General features: G+C 37.8%; 1 protein-coding gene across 7 annotated transcripts in view; it reads left to right on the top strand.

Moving 5' to 3' along the window:
* The window catches only part of MITF (melanogenesis associated transcription factor), a 230,901-nt gene that overhangs the window by 123,637 nt on the left and 91,435 nt on the right, over positions 1–15,829 (top strand). For 5 of the 7 annotated variants that reach the window (XM_005695740.3, XM_018067161.1, XM_018067157.1 and 2 more), the window contains exon 2: positions 14,139–14,388. In XM_005695740.3, coding sequence (XP_005695797.3) covers positions 14,139–14,388 — 250 coding nt within the window. Of the gene's footprint in view, positions 1–947; positions 1,909–14,138; positions 14,389–15,829 lie in introns of those variants that run through there. The other 2 variants (XM_018067158.1, XM_013973641.2) reach the window with 2 other exon arrangements.

Here is a 15,829-nt window from a genome sequence, read left to right as displayed (position 1 = left end):
GCATATTGGTCTTTAGCATTACCAGTAGTCTACCTGCTTTCATCCATTTCTCTCCACTGTTGTCCATTTTCCCCTCATCGCCTCCCCTCACCTCCATGAAGTATCGTCACCTCTGACTAGGACTATGGCAGTAGCTAATCTTGTTGCTCCTCTGGGTGGTTCTCAATACAGCAGCCAGAGGGACCTTTCTAGAAACACAAATCTGATCCTGCTTACAACCTCTCAATGGTTTCCTCTTCATCTTGGAAGAAAATCAGTGACTCTTCCCTTGTCTCCCAGGTCCTGATGGTCTGATGGTAGCCACTGCTTCAGTCTCATGGATCCGCATGATTCCCCTTGCTATCTGACCTCCAGCCACAGTGAAGCTTCCTTCTGACTCCCCGCTTCAGGGTTCTTGCACATGTTTTACCACTGTTTAGAGGACTCTTCTCCCATCCCCCCTTCACACCCAGAATTCATAACTGCTACACCCCACACACATCGAAGCCCAGAGGTCCCTGCTTAAGGGGAGCCTTTCCTGACCCTTACATATCAAGCTTTCCCAGTTCCTTGTCGTATTTATCACAAGTTACATTAAATACTTGGGTGATTATTTAAGATGTGTCCCGTTAGACTTGAAGCTCCAAGACTTTGCACAGTGCCTGGGATGTAGAAGGTGTTCCATAAATATTTATTCACTGAAAGAAAAAATGAAAAATGGACAAAGAATACAAAGGGCCAGGAATAGCTTGTCTGAAACTTCTGGCTGGATATTTCCCATTATTAAAGGGAAACTAAAGAAAGATCACTTCATCGCATGAAATTCAAGTTTGAGTATGGCTTATCGAGATTGCACTGTTTTCCACCTGTTTACTTTGAGGACAGTCTCAGGCACAGAGAAGTGAAGTAACTTGTCCAGGATACCCAGCTAGTCCATATCAGATGTCTTTGTTCTGACCTTTGAATTGTGTGTAGGGAGGAACAGACATTTTCATAAATCTCCAGGACATCTTTAATGTGCTGAGTCTGTAGAAGCTGCATCAATATTTGATGTTATTGACGCTGTCATGTCAGAATTTTAAAGTGTCTTTTGAGGGTATCTGTTATTATTGCAGTGAGTTCAGAGTTTAATTAGATGACAATTTAAGAATATGCAGAGGTATGGGCTAAAGATGTCCTAAAAGATATTGCCCACAGTAAGAAGCAGCTTGTGTCTGATTTCCACCAAAACTGAGCAAGGGATAGCACTCCTTATATTCTTGGGGTCTGAGGGTAAGGAATGCTGTCCAGATCTTGACCCTGTCAGCAGGAAAGCATGTTCAGTGAGCAACCTCCAGTTCCAAAAATGCTTTTGCACAGATGCAAAGCAGCTCGAGCTGTGTGATGAGCTGCTGCCAGAGGTCTCCCCAGTTGAGACGGGAACAAGCTGTCCCACAGCCCACCTGGATTCTGTGGTTCTTTTCGGTGTTGGAAATTCACCTGGATGTAAAATTACCTCTGCCTTTATGTTCTCTAATAACGCGCAGTCACTGCAAGCCCCCACCGGTACCCGTACTGGTGCTCGAGAGGGCTAAGTGAGCATCCCAGGTGTCGCCTGGCTGCTGGCTTGGGTTTCCGGTGGTGCCTTGGTCCTCGTGAAGCCCCTGTTGCAGGGTGAGGCAGCAGTTTTTTGTCCTGCAGGTACAGTAGGTACTGGATTAAACAGGTCTGCTGTTGCAGACAGACACCGGGCACCGTTGTAGCACGAGCTGTGTTTGGATTGGAGTTTCCAGGGCCTTATCAGGAGCCACCCCTAGTGACACAGCCAGTGCCAGAACTAACTTTGACTTTCACTCTTCGCCAAGGGCTTGCAGAACACCTTAAAGGAAAAAAGATGGAGGCGCTTAGAGTTCAGATGTTCATGCCTTGTTCCTTTGAAAGCTTTTATCTGTAAGTGGAGTTTTATTCTGGAAATAATCCTGGGACCACTTGGCAGGAGTTTTGTTTTTTTATTTTTTGTTTTTAAGGGGAGAACAGAGAAAGGGAAGGTTTTATCGGGAGTTAAAAATTCTGGAACTGTTACTCTGTGATGTGGCTTTAATCGGCTTCAGCTGTAACCTCTGGTAGGTGACTGTGACAAGGATAACAACTAATCTGTGGGGTGGGGGGATTGAAATGCTAGTCCATTAGCTCTGCTTTCTCATTTGAAATGGAATGTTGGTCTTAAATTAATCATGCCCCTAAAATGACTGCTCGAAAAATCACTGCTCTGAGTGAGAACAGAGCTTGATTTATGATTACTAAGGTAGTCTGAAGCTGGGCTTTGCGATGACTAAAAAAGGATTTTCTTCAGGAAAACGGGTGTGCTTAGTGACATTGGTCAGAATTGTCCCCTTGCAGACACTTTGGATTTTTTGCTTTCTCCTCTCCTCTCTACCCCAAACTGTGGAGTAGTACACTTGCATTAATAAACATTTCATTTGCATTTCTTTATATTGATTTTTTTAATCTCTTTGAGAGGAAAAGAAAACATCCAAACATCAGAATCATCTATCTGGCATAGAAATGTAGAACGAGTTTGAAATTGGCACTTTCAAAGAAATACTAAGATGGAGAAATGCTAAATGGATCACAGCTTTCTCCTATTCCACCCCCCCCCCCCCATTTCCTTCAATATTTACTTTCAATGTTAGGTGATAAGATTTGAAAACAATACTAAAAGCCATGTCCCTAAGTGAATAGGCATTCAAGCAAATCAACTTAAGCAAAAGCCACCTCTGGAGCTTAATAATTATTTACTGAACGTTCCTGGGTCATGAGAGAGGTTCTGATTAAGTCAGAAAAGCATTATGTTCAGCAGCTTGTGAAGGTGTGTTTAAAGACGGCAAGAATAATGGAAAAATACTAAAAGTAGCAGAACTATTTTTAGAATTTGATTCTTAAAAAATAAAATTCCCGTAAATGTAATTGTGGTAAAATTCCTAATGTTCAGTGGATACATCTTTAAAAGACTTTATAATTATTTAAATTGTTTTCTAATGTCTTGTTCTATTTTTGCTGTATGGTTTGCTTTTATAGACTTTTAAGTTGTATATGCCATTAAAACAGTTTAATTACACATCTCTCTAAAGTGATAGAACATTTTATGAACAGAGTATATACATTATTATGTATTTAAAATGTCATTAGGTTAGGAATGTTATAATTTTATCCTTTGTAAATCAGATACTAGTTCTCTGTGGTTTATATCACACAAGAATGTCCTCCATAACTTAGTAATTTTTGAACTATTATTTTTAAGCAAATTAATGGATGTTATAAATGGATAAAGCATGCCATTTAGCTTTAGGATAGTGGTGATGTCATCCTTGAATTTATATCCAAAATAATGCTTAATTTCAATTACTTTTATTTAATTGATTTCTTTTTTTTATGGTTGACTAAAATACTGGCCATAGGACCATGCTTCCCTTTATAAAGTCTGAGAAGGAAATTCTTAGCACATATCTTTGACAAAACTTGTTCACTGAGCTGTTGCTCATTAACTTCTTCTTGCCTCTTCTTTTGGGGAGGGTACACTCTGTGAATTAATTGTTTCTTTTGTATTTTCCTCTAGGAAAGCAAAGAAACATTATAGCAGAAGGCAGCCTTATAAGAATTTGGGTTCCTAGAGAATAATTTTTCAGTTTTCAGTAGTTCCAAGTTATTAGAAAGCTCAGAGTACCAATTTGGGAATTCAAGCCCAGCACAGAAGAATCCATTGCCTAACATTTACTTACTGTCTGCAGGGTGTGCTGACTACTGTCCTAAAAATCTTACTTGCATTAGCATATTCAGTTCTCATACTTGCTCTTTGACAAAAGTACTTTTCTCCTACCTCCATTTTGTAGATGACAAAATTCAGGTTTGGGCAGGTGAAAGATCCTGGCCACGTCTTATCGCTGAGAAACGATAGAGCTGGAATTTTAACAGAGGTATTCTGGGTACGTGGCTTCTGCTTTTCTCTTTTCCACTCAATGGATTTTCATTTCAGATACTGACTGAATTGGTGTTTCTTCCTGTGGCCTTTTAATTGTATTTCTCCAATGCTCAGATTTCTGAGTTATCCAAACTGTACCTCCTTTGTGCTTTTGAGTGGCTATGACTAATCCAGTGTCATAGTATTTGTCCATCAAATGGGTTTCCTTGTATCTGATTTACTATTGATGATAAGATGACTGCTTAGGGGAGAAGAAAGCTCTACTACTAAAAAAAAAAAATATATATATATATATATATATGTGATATATTCTGACTTGAGAAACCTTAAAAATATGGAGGAAAAGTTTGTCATAATTAAACTAATGCAGTTGGTCTCTAGAACTGAGATTTTTGGGAAAAGACTGTTCTCTGTCACTGGATGACTCCAGCAATGGTTTTTATTAAAGGTCTTCCAGCATTAAGGTTCTAGTGTTACCTGATTTTAGGAGGTGGGTTATTTGTTAGGATAGCGATACCAGATTTACTCTTTGGATAGATATTTATTTCATCCCACTATGTGCTAAATATTCTTTTAGGTACTGAGGAATTTAGGTGCTGCTGAATAAAGCATAGAAATCTCTGCCTTCATAGAGCTAGCTCTGTCTGGTCATGAGGGGATAGGAATGTTCCAGCTCTATCCTTAAGGCTGGGTCTCATCTTCATGGTCCAAAGTGGCTGCTAGACCTGCAGCCATTACAACTAAATTCTAGGAGACATGATGGCAAAATGGGTATCTCTTTAGGAAGAATCTTTGAACAAACCACGTGATCTTTCTGCTGAAGTCTCACTAGCAAAACTTAGTCATGAAGCTAGTCTACCCCCTGAAAAGGTGGGAAATGTGAGTGGCAGTGTATCAGCCAAAACAAGGGCAAAATAGAATGGGTAGCTAGATTGTTTCAGCTATAGTTCTTAGGCCAAAACATTGATTTTTTTTTTAACAAATAACTGATATTTTCTAAAATGACGCAAAAATGTATTATGGTTTGACAGAGCACATCCAACTGGATTAAACAGAAATGGAGATTGAGATTCCCTTGTACATCAGTGTATCCGCTGTCCAGGGTTATAAGGCTTCAGGGATGGTTTGATCCAGATGCTCTTTGTCATCCACATGCTGGCTTCTTCTACACTCCTCCGTCTTTCTAGGCCCCGGTTCCTTCTTGCAGTTCACATCACTGTTTCCTCTAGTTTGCCTTTCTTTCCACATAGGTCCAGGAAGTTCCAGACTTATATCCTACCATCTTTTCAAACCTTAGTATAAATAGAGGTCTTTTACCCCAGTACTTCTAGTCAGAGGCATTGGGCTGCCTCTTATTGGATCATTTTAGAGTACAAGCCCATTCGATGGGTATGTTGATTGATCAAACCCATGTTGTGTTTCTAGGTCTGGAGTTAGTAGCACCACCATAACCTGCCTCATGAATGGAAAGTGAAGGGGCTGGTTTTTCAGGGTGGAATTAGGGTACTTTCTCAAGGAAATGAGACAGGATGGTGAGCCAGCATAAGTAACATGTGACCGTCATAAATCATTACCACTGTTTGTAAGGCTGGCTTTTAGACCATGACAAGTGCATATACTCCCTGCTCCTGAGATCATAATTGGTACTTTTGTCTTGATTTTTACAGTTTTGCAAACTTTGCATCTTGGTTGATATGTCCTAGACATGTAGTAATTGCTAAGTGATGGCAGTCTAAGGCTTTTGAATCTTCTCTCACCTGTTGTGTTGCTATCTTGACACATGGACAGAGCATACCTGTGACTGGGGCGATTGTTCGAGTAGAGATAGAAGGCTTTTGAGTCTTTAAAAAGATCCTTCCAATTACTTCACACTCATGTCTGAATTCTCTCATTAGATTGTCATGGTGGTTTGATGGTTTAGTCACTAAGTTCTGTCTGACTCTTGTGACTCCATGGACCATAGCTTTCCAGGCTCTTCTCTGTCCATGTAATTTTCCAGGCAAGAGTACTGGAGTCGGTTGCATTTCCTTCCCCAGGGAATCTTGCCGACCTAGGGATAGAAAATGGGTCTCCTGCAATGCAGGCAGATTCTTTACCAACTATAGTTTTGGATAAAAGTTTGTTCCTTTTAAATTGCTCTAAGTGGGCTATATTGTTATGCCATATCAATTACTTATACCTTGTAAGGAATGGATTTTTCAGTCTTTTAAAATATGGCATCTAGATGTGAATGAGGTTCCACGGTTGGACAGTGTAAAGAGGAATTCTAGAGTGTGATCTAATGAAATGCAGCTGGATAGGAAAGATAGGGTTGAGTGTGGGGCTGTCTACTTTATCTGCATTATGACCTTTTGATAGGCTGCCAGAAATAATTTCTTAGAAAGGAATTGAGAGTGAAGAGTGTGGAAAGCCACGGTGGCATCTGTGGGAAATGGAGGACAGTTGTGGCCTTAAAGGAGGAAATGGCACCCTCATATCCTTGTTTGAAAGTAGCTTTCAGTAACAGATACTCCTTGGTTGGAATGTATAGAAGTAAGAAAATCTGTTTGGGAGGGGTGCATATAATCAGCTTGAAAAAAATCTGATGGTGAATATTGCCTGGAAGGACACTGGGCTAATATTATAGAGGTCTCAGACCTTTTGGGCCATATCTCCTAAAGTAAGTTTTTTCAAGCTGGCTCTCTCAACATATTTTAATTTACTTATAAATTTCATACATGTGTCACTATACTGATGCTATATTATGATACGTGTGTGTTCATTGCTTAGTTGTATCTGACTCTTTGCAACCCCACGGACTATAGCCTGCCAGGCTCCTCTGTCCATGGGATTCTCCAGGCAAGCATACTGGAGTGAGTAGCCTTTCCCTTCTCCGGGGGATCTTCTGACCAGGGATCAAACCTGGGCAGATTCTTTATTGTCTAAGCCACCAGGAAAGCCCAATATTATAATATACAACATATATAAAAATAGAAAATAAAAATGATGGGTAAATTTTATATAAATTTCAATCTTTTCTTCCTGTACTCCAGGGAATCTTTTTGTACCTTCTTTTGAAGATTGTTGGTATATTATGTTTCTTTGAAAAATACTGATATAAGTCTTCCAATGCTTCTTTTTGATTTTTATCTCATCAGTTATTGAAGTTACTCTTACTGGTGCCTGTCAAAGGTCCAGCTTAAAGAGTATTAATCCTAAATAGATTCAGAGAGACTACGATTCTTTCAAACTAATTGGATTCCAGGTGTTGAAAAGTGACGATTTTGGATTTTTAACTTGGCAATTCTTGCTTTTTTAGAACACTTTCCTCCTTATGCACAACAAAGAGTAAAGAACTCCAGAGGATGGGCGTGCAGTCCTCTCTAGATACCAAGCCGGCCTCATGTCTAGCAGAACAGGGCCCTTGGAAGACCTTCAGATATTTGTTGAAGGAAAGAAGAGGAGAAAGACAAGCTGCACTTTGCAAGCCTTTTTATTTCCTCTGTGCCAGAAACCTGTAGCATTTCTTGTCTGAGCTGATAGTGTTACCAGGAAAAGCTGGGCATTTGGCATGTTTTCTTTCTTTTTTCTTGACCACTGCAACCAAGGTTGGTGATGGCTGAAGTCCACAAGATTTCCACTTTTGAAGCCAAACTGTGAAATCTGATTCTTTCACATTTACATGAGTTATACTCTCAGTTATTTTAAATGAGATATATGTTTATCATATGTATCATTTATCAGATATACCATATATTTCTTATATATATATATATCATATAGACAAGTACCAATATATATTCTTATTGGTACTTGCTTCTGCCATACATGATGAAAAAGTCATCTCTACACTTATAGAGCAATGACTTTGGAAAGAAGGTAAAGGTTAAGATAATGGAAATAACTGATCCTTTGAAAACATTAAATACTAGGACTTTCCTGCTTGGTCTAGTGGCTAGTACTCTGTACTTCTGGTGCAGGGGCCCAGGTTTGATCCCTGGTCAGAGAAGTAGATCCCATGTGCCGCAACTAAAGAGCCAGTACAGCCAAATAAATAAAATAAATATTAAAATGTTAGATATCCATACTGCCATTTAAAAAGACATATCTGTTTACTGACTCTTACTTTGGTAATTTATACACTTGGACTTACTTTCTTTTTTTTTTTTTTTGGACTTACTTTCTAAAGACTCTTAACAGTCTCTTTTTGCTGACAGAACAGCACTTTTGTAGGTCCGGCCTGTAGGTTCTTATGTAATCCTCCTTATGATAGAATAGTTATGTTGTAACCATAATGATTCATTGGCAGTATCTGGACAGATTTTTTGTCTTGTTGGTTTTATAGCCCATTTGGCAGGAGTAGGTGGTCCTTCCTATTTCCTTCCATTCACATGTTGGGTTCGGCATCAGAAGGACTCTTCAGAGCTCTTGTAGGAGTTATCAGAGGCTGGGAATGGAATGTGCATTTCCTCAGACATGGAAGAAAGTGTTCTGGTCTAAGAATGAAAGATGTGAGTTCATGTCCCAGTACTCCTACCAAACAAATGGACGATCTTGGGTGTCCAAGTTTCCAAACTTGGCATCAAAATCAGTGGCATAGTTTTTGTAGACATACTGATTCCTGGGCTTTACCTAACCTGAAGTCAGAATTTCTTGGAATGGAGCCTGGGCATTTTGGCTTTAGGCAGGGTCCTCAGCTGATCCTGTGGCAGTCAGCCTTCTGCATTTGGAAACCCTAGTAGCTTAACCTGTCTCTGACATAGCTTTCTTACCTGTGCATGAGGTTAATTATCATGCCTTCCTGTGTCTTCACTGTCTGTGTGAACATCAGCCGCTGTGCTTTCTTGGATGTAATTACATTGTATCCAGTGCAGGCAGATGCTAGGCTTTGAGCTCTATCAACTGAATGATTATAATGAAGATGCCTTTTTCCTGGAAAAAAATACTAGGAGTTTTACTTTATATCTTGTGAGTGAATTGCAGGATAGATTATCTTCTCTCCACCCCTTCAAACTTTGTCAAATTCTCTGAATCAAAAAGGGATTGCCTAAATCTTAAAAAGCAGATATGCTATGGTCCAAGCTTGCATACAGGCTTATAAAAATTCACTTTCTTGCATAAAAAAGAAGTAGCTTGTTCATGGTTTCATGTTTTCTGACTACTACTTTTTTTAACTCTGTTTCAGTTTATCCGAATTGTGTTTTGGTTATTGTGCTAAGCTTTTTACCTCTGTTACAAATTTTAATCCTCCTTCTGATGCTGAGAGGCAAATGTATTAAACAATCTATACATAAAGAAAACCAAAGCTTAAAGACGTTGACTGACTTGGCCATCGTCACAGGTTAGTAAAGGCCAGGACTGTATTCTGCCTGAGGAACTGATGAAAGGTAAGGCAAGGGAAAGTTCATCAACTCCTTGAGCCTAGAAGCTAAGTTGCAGCTTACAGCTAGATTCATGTCTTGGATGATTGTGATATGGAGACCAAAGACTGATTCCTAAGGTCTGGTGAAGGGGTATTGGCATCCCTGTGAAAGGTGAGGGTTGGTCAGACAAGTGTTGTTTGGATGGCGAGATACTGAATTTTATGAGATTTCTGATAAATTTAAGTCGCTGGTGAAGGCAGAGGAATTAACTCTTTGAATTTAGGGATATACCAGTGATTCACAGAGCACATGTCCAAATGTCTCTTATCATCACAGAGAAGGGTCAGGCTTTGAAGGTTAAAAATGTAAATTTAGCCATCAAGTTAGGAACTCACGTCATTTTTATGGCTACTTAGCTAAGTGTCCGTATTCTATCTGGTGTGTTATCACTCTAACTTAGCTGGCATTCGCTCCCTCAGTCATTGTTGTACGTTTAGGAGGTGGGTTTTGGAGAGGTTCAGAGAAGTTGAGTGGCTCATTAAAGATCAGATTGCTCATCAGTGACTCAACTAGAAGTTGTGTCCCATTGATGGCCATACTCCTTGAGTCACCACTGAGCAATTCCCAGTTTTCAGGGAAGTTGCCTGGTCTTAGTGATGTGGGTAAGTGCCAATTAAGGCATTTGCCTCCCCTTCAGCTGTCTTTCAAAGGGTGACTTCTTGTGGTGAGATATATACCTTCCCACATGGAACTAGATAAGAGTCCAATAATCTAGATAACTGACTTAATTTTAAGGCATCTTAAAAATAATTACATGACCCTGCCTTTTAAACTCATTGAGATTAGAAACCAGGTATTCCCAGCACCTGGCACAGGGGAAACCCTCAATAGCCGTTTGTTGAATAAATGACCTTTAAATAATCTGATTAAAAGGAATCAGACTGATGAAATTAGGATTACCTAATGCACATTGAGGTTCATGGGCCCTGGATGAGTTCGGTCAGCTTTTAAAACCAAATACCTTGAGGCAACTCTTCTTATTATTAGTAGTTGAAGCATCAGGTCCTCATTTTAAAAATAAGCTGTTGGCTACCTGTAATGTTCTCACATAAAACTCGACTTTGAGTTTAAAACTTGCTCATGTGACCTGCTAACATTTTGATGTGTAGGTATTTTTGTTTTTGTCGATAGGGTGATAATTGCAGATTCAATTATTTCTAAGAGGAAGTAATGTTTAAAAGATCGAGGAAAGCTGACAATCTGAGAGTCATCTTTAACATGGAAATATCCAGTAGGGTACGTGTGCAGTGAAGTGACTATTTTTCCTTTTTGTTCTTTGAGAAGACTTTTTCAAATGTCAATTAGCTGAACCTTGCGAGATTTTTTTTGTGTGGGGTTTTAATTTATTTATATGGGTCTACCATATAAATATGTAATTTTTTTCCTAATAGGATATTTCAGTAAATGTTTTAAATGATACTGTTGTTGATTTGAAAGTCTGCAGCCTTAGAGTTTGATGACTAGTAATTTTAACTTAAGATGTCTCAAGAATGCTTTACTGTTAATTGAAAGGATTTTTTTTCCCCCAGTATCACAGCCAATGGCTTGTCTTGAGCAGCTAATTAGTGCGATTTTTCCACAGCTGCATTTGCCAAGGCACAAAGGTTTGCTCCTGGTTTTATCAAAAGGATCAGTCTCTCTGGGAATGTTTTAACCTGACAGGCTTTGAATAGCAAGACCATCTATTTATTTATTTATTTTTAAATAGCCTTCTTTTCTGGGTTTAGGAAAGTACGTTTGAACACATACTCAAAAGTGAGAAATACATTTTCTTTTGGTGCTCTTTTAGCAGAACCTGAGCAGGTGAACGGAGTGTTTTTGAGAAATGATGGGGTATTTTTATGGTGTAGATGAATGCATGATATGAAAGTAATAAACCGGGTATTAGCATTTTCAGTCTTTGTATATCTGTAGGAAACTATAAAGGAAAGAGGGTCTAAGTCTTCTGGGATGCTGAGGACTTCCAAAAGAACCAGTGTGCTGGATACAAGTCAGCACTTCCCTATCCTATTGTCAAAATGCTGTCTAGGATGGATCTAGTCTCTTCTAGCCAAATGGTGACTTTGATCACTCAAGTCACTTTTTCATGCTTATAAGTTAATTCATGTTCCTCATGTTTTCAAATTTGTGGCATATATCCTGCCACTGAAAAAATATGGTGACATTATGGTTTATAGGGGAAGAGTAAAGGGTAAGAAATTTACCTATAATCCCACTCCCACTTTGGCAACTCTCATCCTTTCGCTAGTCATGTGTGTATTTGTGTACATACGTATACTCTACTTATTCTAGATTAGAATGGACATCCACTTTTGATTTTACTTTTTAATTTGTCTTAGGACATGGATTTTGTACTTTGCTGTGTGCTGAGCAATTTTTAAAAAAAGGTATATTATCAAATCTATATGTATCATAATTTACTTTTTTTGTTGTTTGGCTGCACTGTGTGGCGTGGGAGATCTTAGTTCCCCAACCAGGGATCAAACTCGTGTACCCTGCATTGGGAATGCAGAATCTTAACCACTGGACCACCAAGGAAGTCCATAATTTACTTTTTTTAAAACCTGTTTTATGCTTAAATCTTTTGAATGGTTTTATTTATTTCCTCAACTTTATTGAGGTGTAATTAACAAAATTATTTAAGATGTACAATGTGATGATTTTTTACATGTGTTACCTCACGTGGTTACTTACATATTTTTGTGTGTGATGAGAACACTTAAGATCTGCTCTCTCAGAAATTTCAAGTGTACGAGGCAGTAATGTTAATTATAGTTACCATGCTGTGCTTTAGATCCTCAGAACCTACTCATCTTGTAACTAAAAGTTTGTATTATTTAAGTCACATCTTCCCTCATAATTTACATAATCACGCCCATGTTAGGGGACAGAATACTGTGCAATTTGTCAATAGCTTTGTAATGTTAGGTTTTCCACGTTTTGAATTATTTTCCTAGGAAAGTTATCTATCGGTGAAATTTCTGAATCAGTTGATAGTATTGTCAACTTGATAATTGATAATATTAGATAATATTGACATTGATAATATTAGAGGATTGTGGTATTATATTCCAGCAACAGCTCACGGTAGCATTATCTTTGTACTTTTTCTTGTAGTAAACATTTTTTTAAGTTTAATCATACCTTTCTAATATATTGTATAATTACAATACATTTAATATATTGTATAGTTTTAATTTACAACCATAAATATATCTCTATACCATTTTTTATGGCTATATATGAACAGCATTATTTTATATGAACTTATCACAGTCTATTGAACCAGGTTTCTGTGCTGAGTAATGAGTCAAATGCTAGTATAATTTTTATTATATAGTTTTCTGGAACTCTGTGAAGGTGAAATGCAAACATTTCTTTATTCTTTAGTACTTTTTTTTTTTAACCTGAAGAATTTGAAAATTTTTATCTTTAAGGAGTTTATAAGGCTGGTCAATAATTTAAAGGCTTTATTTTGCCTTTGTTAGAAGATAAGGATGATATTGGGATTTATATTCAAGGAAAGAAGCTTAAAGGTAAAGATACTTCTCTGGAAGAATAACTTTGATTTGAATATAAGTACTTCCTAAATATTACTCTTTTTTCTGTTTCCAGGTACTAATTAAGTTTTTATATTCTTGGCCCTAAACTGTTTTTTTTTTTTTTTTAAGAAAATGATATTACCAGATGCAAAATTTCTAGATAATAGTAATTGCAGCAACAAACATTTATTGAGGCAGTACTGCATAGCGCTCGTTGTATTAAGGGATTTGTGTGCATTATTTCATTCATTATTTTGTTTAATCCTCACAAAATTCCTAAGAGGAAGGCCTTTAGAGTATAAATGATACAAAAGACATTTTAAAAGCATCTCCCATTTTGATAAATGGATAAGTAAGTTAAAATATTGTTATTCCTCTTTTTCAGACATGGTAACTAAGGCAGAGAGAGGTTTATTGTTGATGTCGTAGATCTAGCAAGATAAACAATAGAAATCTGTATTTAGGAAAATCAAAAAGTCCTTTCTTCTTGACTTGTGACAAGTATTTAAGCTTTTTAAATGATTTTGGGTAGAGTAAGCGCCAGCACCATTAGAGGCAGGCCTCATGGGGAACTCTTAGAATGCGTGTTGGATAGGACTTGCCAAGAAGAATCAGAAGAAAAGACTGCACAAAGAAACCCAGGCGAAGAAGAATGGAGTTGCCAAACTAACTTGTCTTCTGCCCTCTTTCTTGAAGACTGAGGTTGAGTTCAGTGTTAAGATTCTGGTCCAAAGGCTTCTTTAATGACTTTCACTTGTATCGTAGAAAAATTTCCCCATGATAGAGTTCGCCTTTTCTTTGAACTATTGGGTGTTAGTAAACAGTTTAGATATCTTCAAGGAATTTAGATAGTGTACAGGAGAGTAGTTATTTGGCTAGATTCGACTATAAAGGGAAATCAAGCAAATTATTTTTAAGTGTGAAACTCCGGGTACCATTAAGATCCCTTGCTTCTTGGCACTTCATATGGCAGCACTATATTTGGTGGTGATGAGTAGTAGGCGATATAAAATGTCAAAAAAAAATAAGCTGTATGATAAAAATGCCTGGATGCAATCAAGCCGACTTATTTTAATTCAACTACTGATGACTTAAATCCTGTCAGCTCTTGATTTTCAATTAGGTGGAATACTACTCTGCGATCTGATTATATTTTGCACAGGCTCATTTCATAGTTTGGTGCGATTTAGGATACCCCAAAATGCAAATGAAAGGTCTCATTAGGAACTCAATGTGTGTTTTTCTGTTTCCCCATAGCAGTTCCGAGGAGCATCCTGGGGCCTCCAAGCCTCCGATAAGCTCCTCCAGTATGACATCACGCATCTTGCTACGCCAGCAACTCATGCGTGAGCAGATGCAGGAGCAGGAACGCAGGGAGCAGCAGCAGAAGCTGCAGGCGGCCCAGTTCATGCAACAGAGAGTGCCTGTGAGTCAGACTCCAGCCATAAACGTCAGCGTGCCCACCACCCTCCCCTCTGCCACCCAGGTGCCGATGGAAGTCCTTAAGGTATGTGAGTGTCACTCTTGTTGGTTGGGCCAAGCCTTCTTCTTCAACATTTTCCATTTTCTAGGTGTTTTATTTGTCTCATCATGTTTATTTGGTTATATTGACCTATCTGAAACATATTTGTAAATGTCAGCTCCATTGATTCCTACATGGCTTTGTATTTCCAAAGAAAGATTCCAACTAACTGTAAATTTAATAGTAACCCTCACTAAATGGGGGAAGAGTGTTGATGTCCCGTGAGAAATTACCAGGAGGTTATAGATGGTTTTTATAATGATATCTTCCCATCTTTCTTTGGGAAAGTTTAAAAATGTACAAGTTATCTGAAATGAACCTCTTCTAATAACTTGTATATATATATATATATGTGTATATATATATATGTATTTTTTTTTTCCCCCAAATACATTCCATGGCCATTCTTGAGTTTTCTTTTTTCTTGAGTAAATCATCTTGGCTGTAGAATCTGACTTTTAGAAAATCTCTTTGGATAGAAAATGGTAGAAGAGTTTAGCTTTAATAACCAGACTGCATAATCTTTTAACTGAAGTGAGTTGTCTGTTTTGGGTCCCTTTGATTTCTTGCTAGAGTAGAAACTGCAGGAGCTTGTTAGCATCATTCTATCCGGGACATATAGCTTCCTAATTACTAGGGAAAGTTGTAACAAGTCTAAGAATAGAATTCCATCTCACACATGGGTCCTGCAGTCACATTGGGAGGTACTCCTTTAAACATTCCAACTCTTGAATGTGACTAATGCAAGTGAAGTTAAAAGAAAAGTAAAGGGACTTCGTTACTTCTTAATTTTTTAAATCCCATTACCTAATTGATCCATCCTGAAGAGTCCCGAGTGTTACTGTTCATTAAACAAAGTGAACTTTACCCGCCGGGGATTCATTGTTGGTCTTTGCAATCATTCCTGTGCTCAGAAAAGACATCTTTCACTATTTAAAGTTTACTATGAGAGCAAATGGGATGCTGTATGATAATTGGGAAACAATCTATGATCTCTACCAGGAAGAAGGAAAGAGATTCTTTAAAAACAAAATTTAAGCCAGTTGTTTTCTTATTTGTAAAGACTCTTGAAATGTAGTGATGGAGTACTGAAACTGTGTCATAGAGACACTAATATTAAAATTCTGTTAGGATGAAAAAGATTGCAATGCTTTAGCAGAAAATTTTACTCTAATATGACTGAAGTTCTGAATATTGCCACACCTAGTGTATATTTTATGTACCCCACCTTCCAAATAAAGGCAAGTTTTTCTCTTGGAAGTAGATTATACGTTACACTTTTTGTTCTGCTTGGGTGAAAATTGGCAACCAGTGGGTTTTTACAGACCTAAGGTTTATTTAAGATTTGTCTGCTGTTCGCAAGAATCATAATTTTTTTTAGCTGTATCTTAGATTATTTAAAGTTATATGAATTAAGTAATAATAA

This window comes from Capra hircus, chromosome 22, assembly GCF_001704415.2.
Source record: "Capra hircus breed San Clemente chromosome 22, ASM170441v1, whole genome shotgun sequence".
In the NCBI taxonomy this organism is placed as follows: Eukaryota; Metazoa; Chordata; class Mammalia; order Artiodactyla; family Bovidae; genus Capra; species Capra hircus.
The sequence above is the reverse complement of the archived record's forward strand: the minus strand, read 5'-3'. Positions and strand labels throughout refer to the sequence as shown.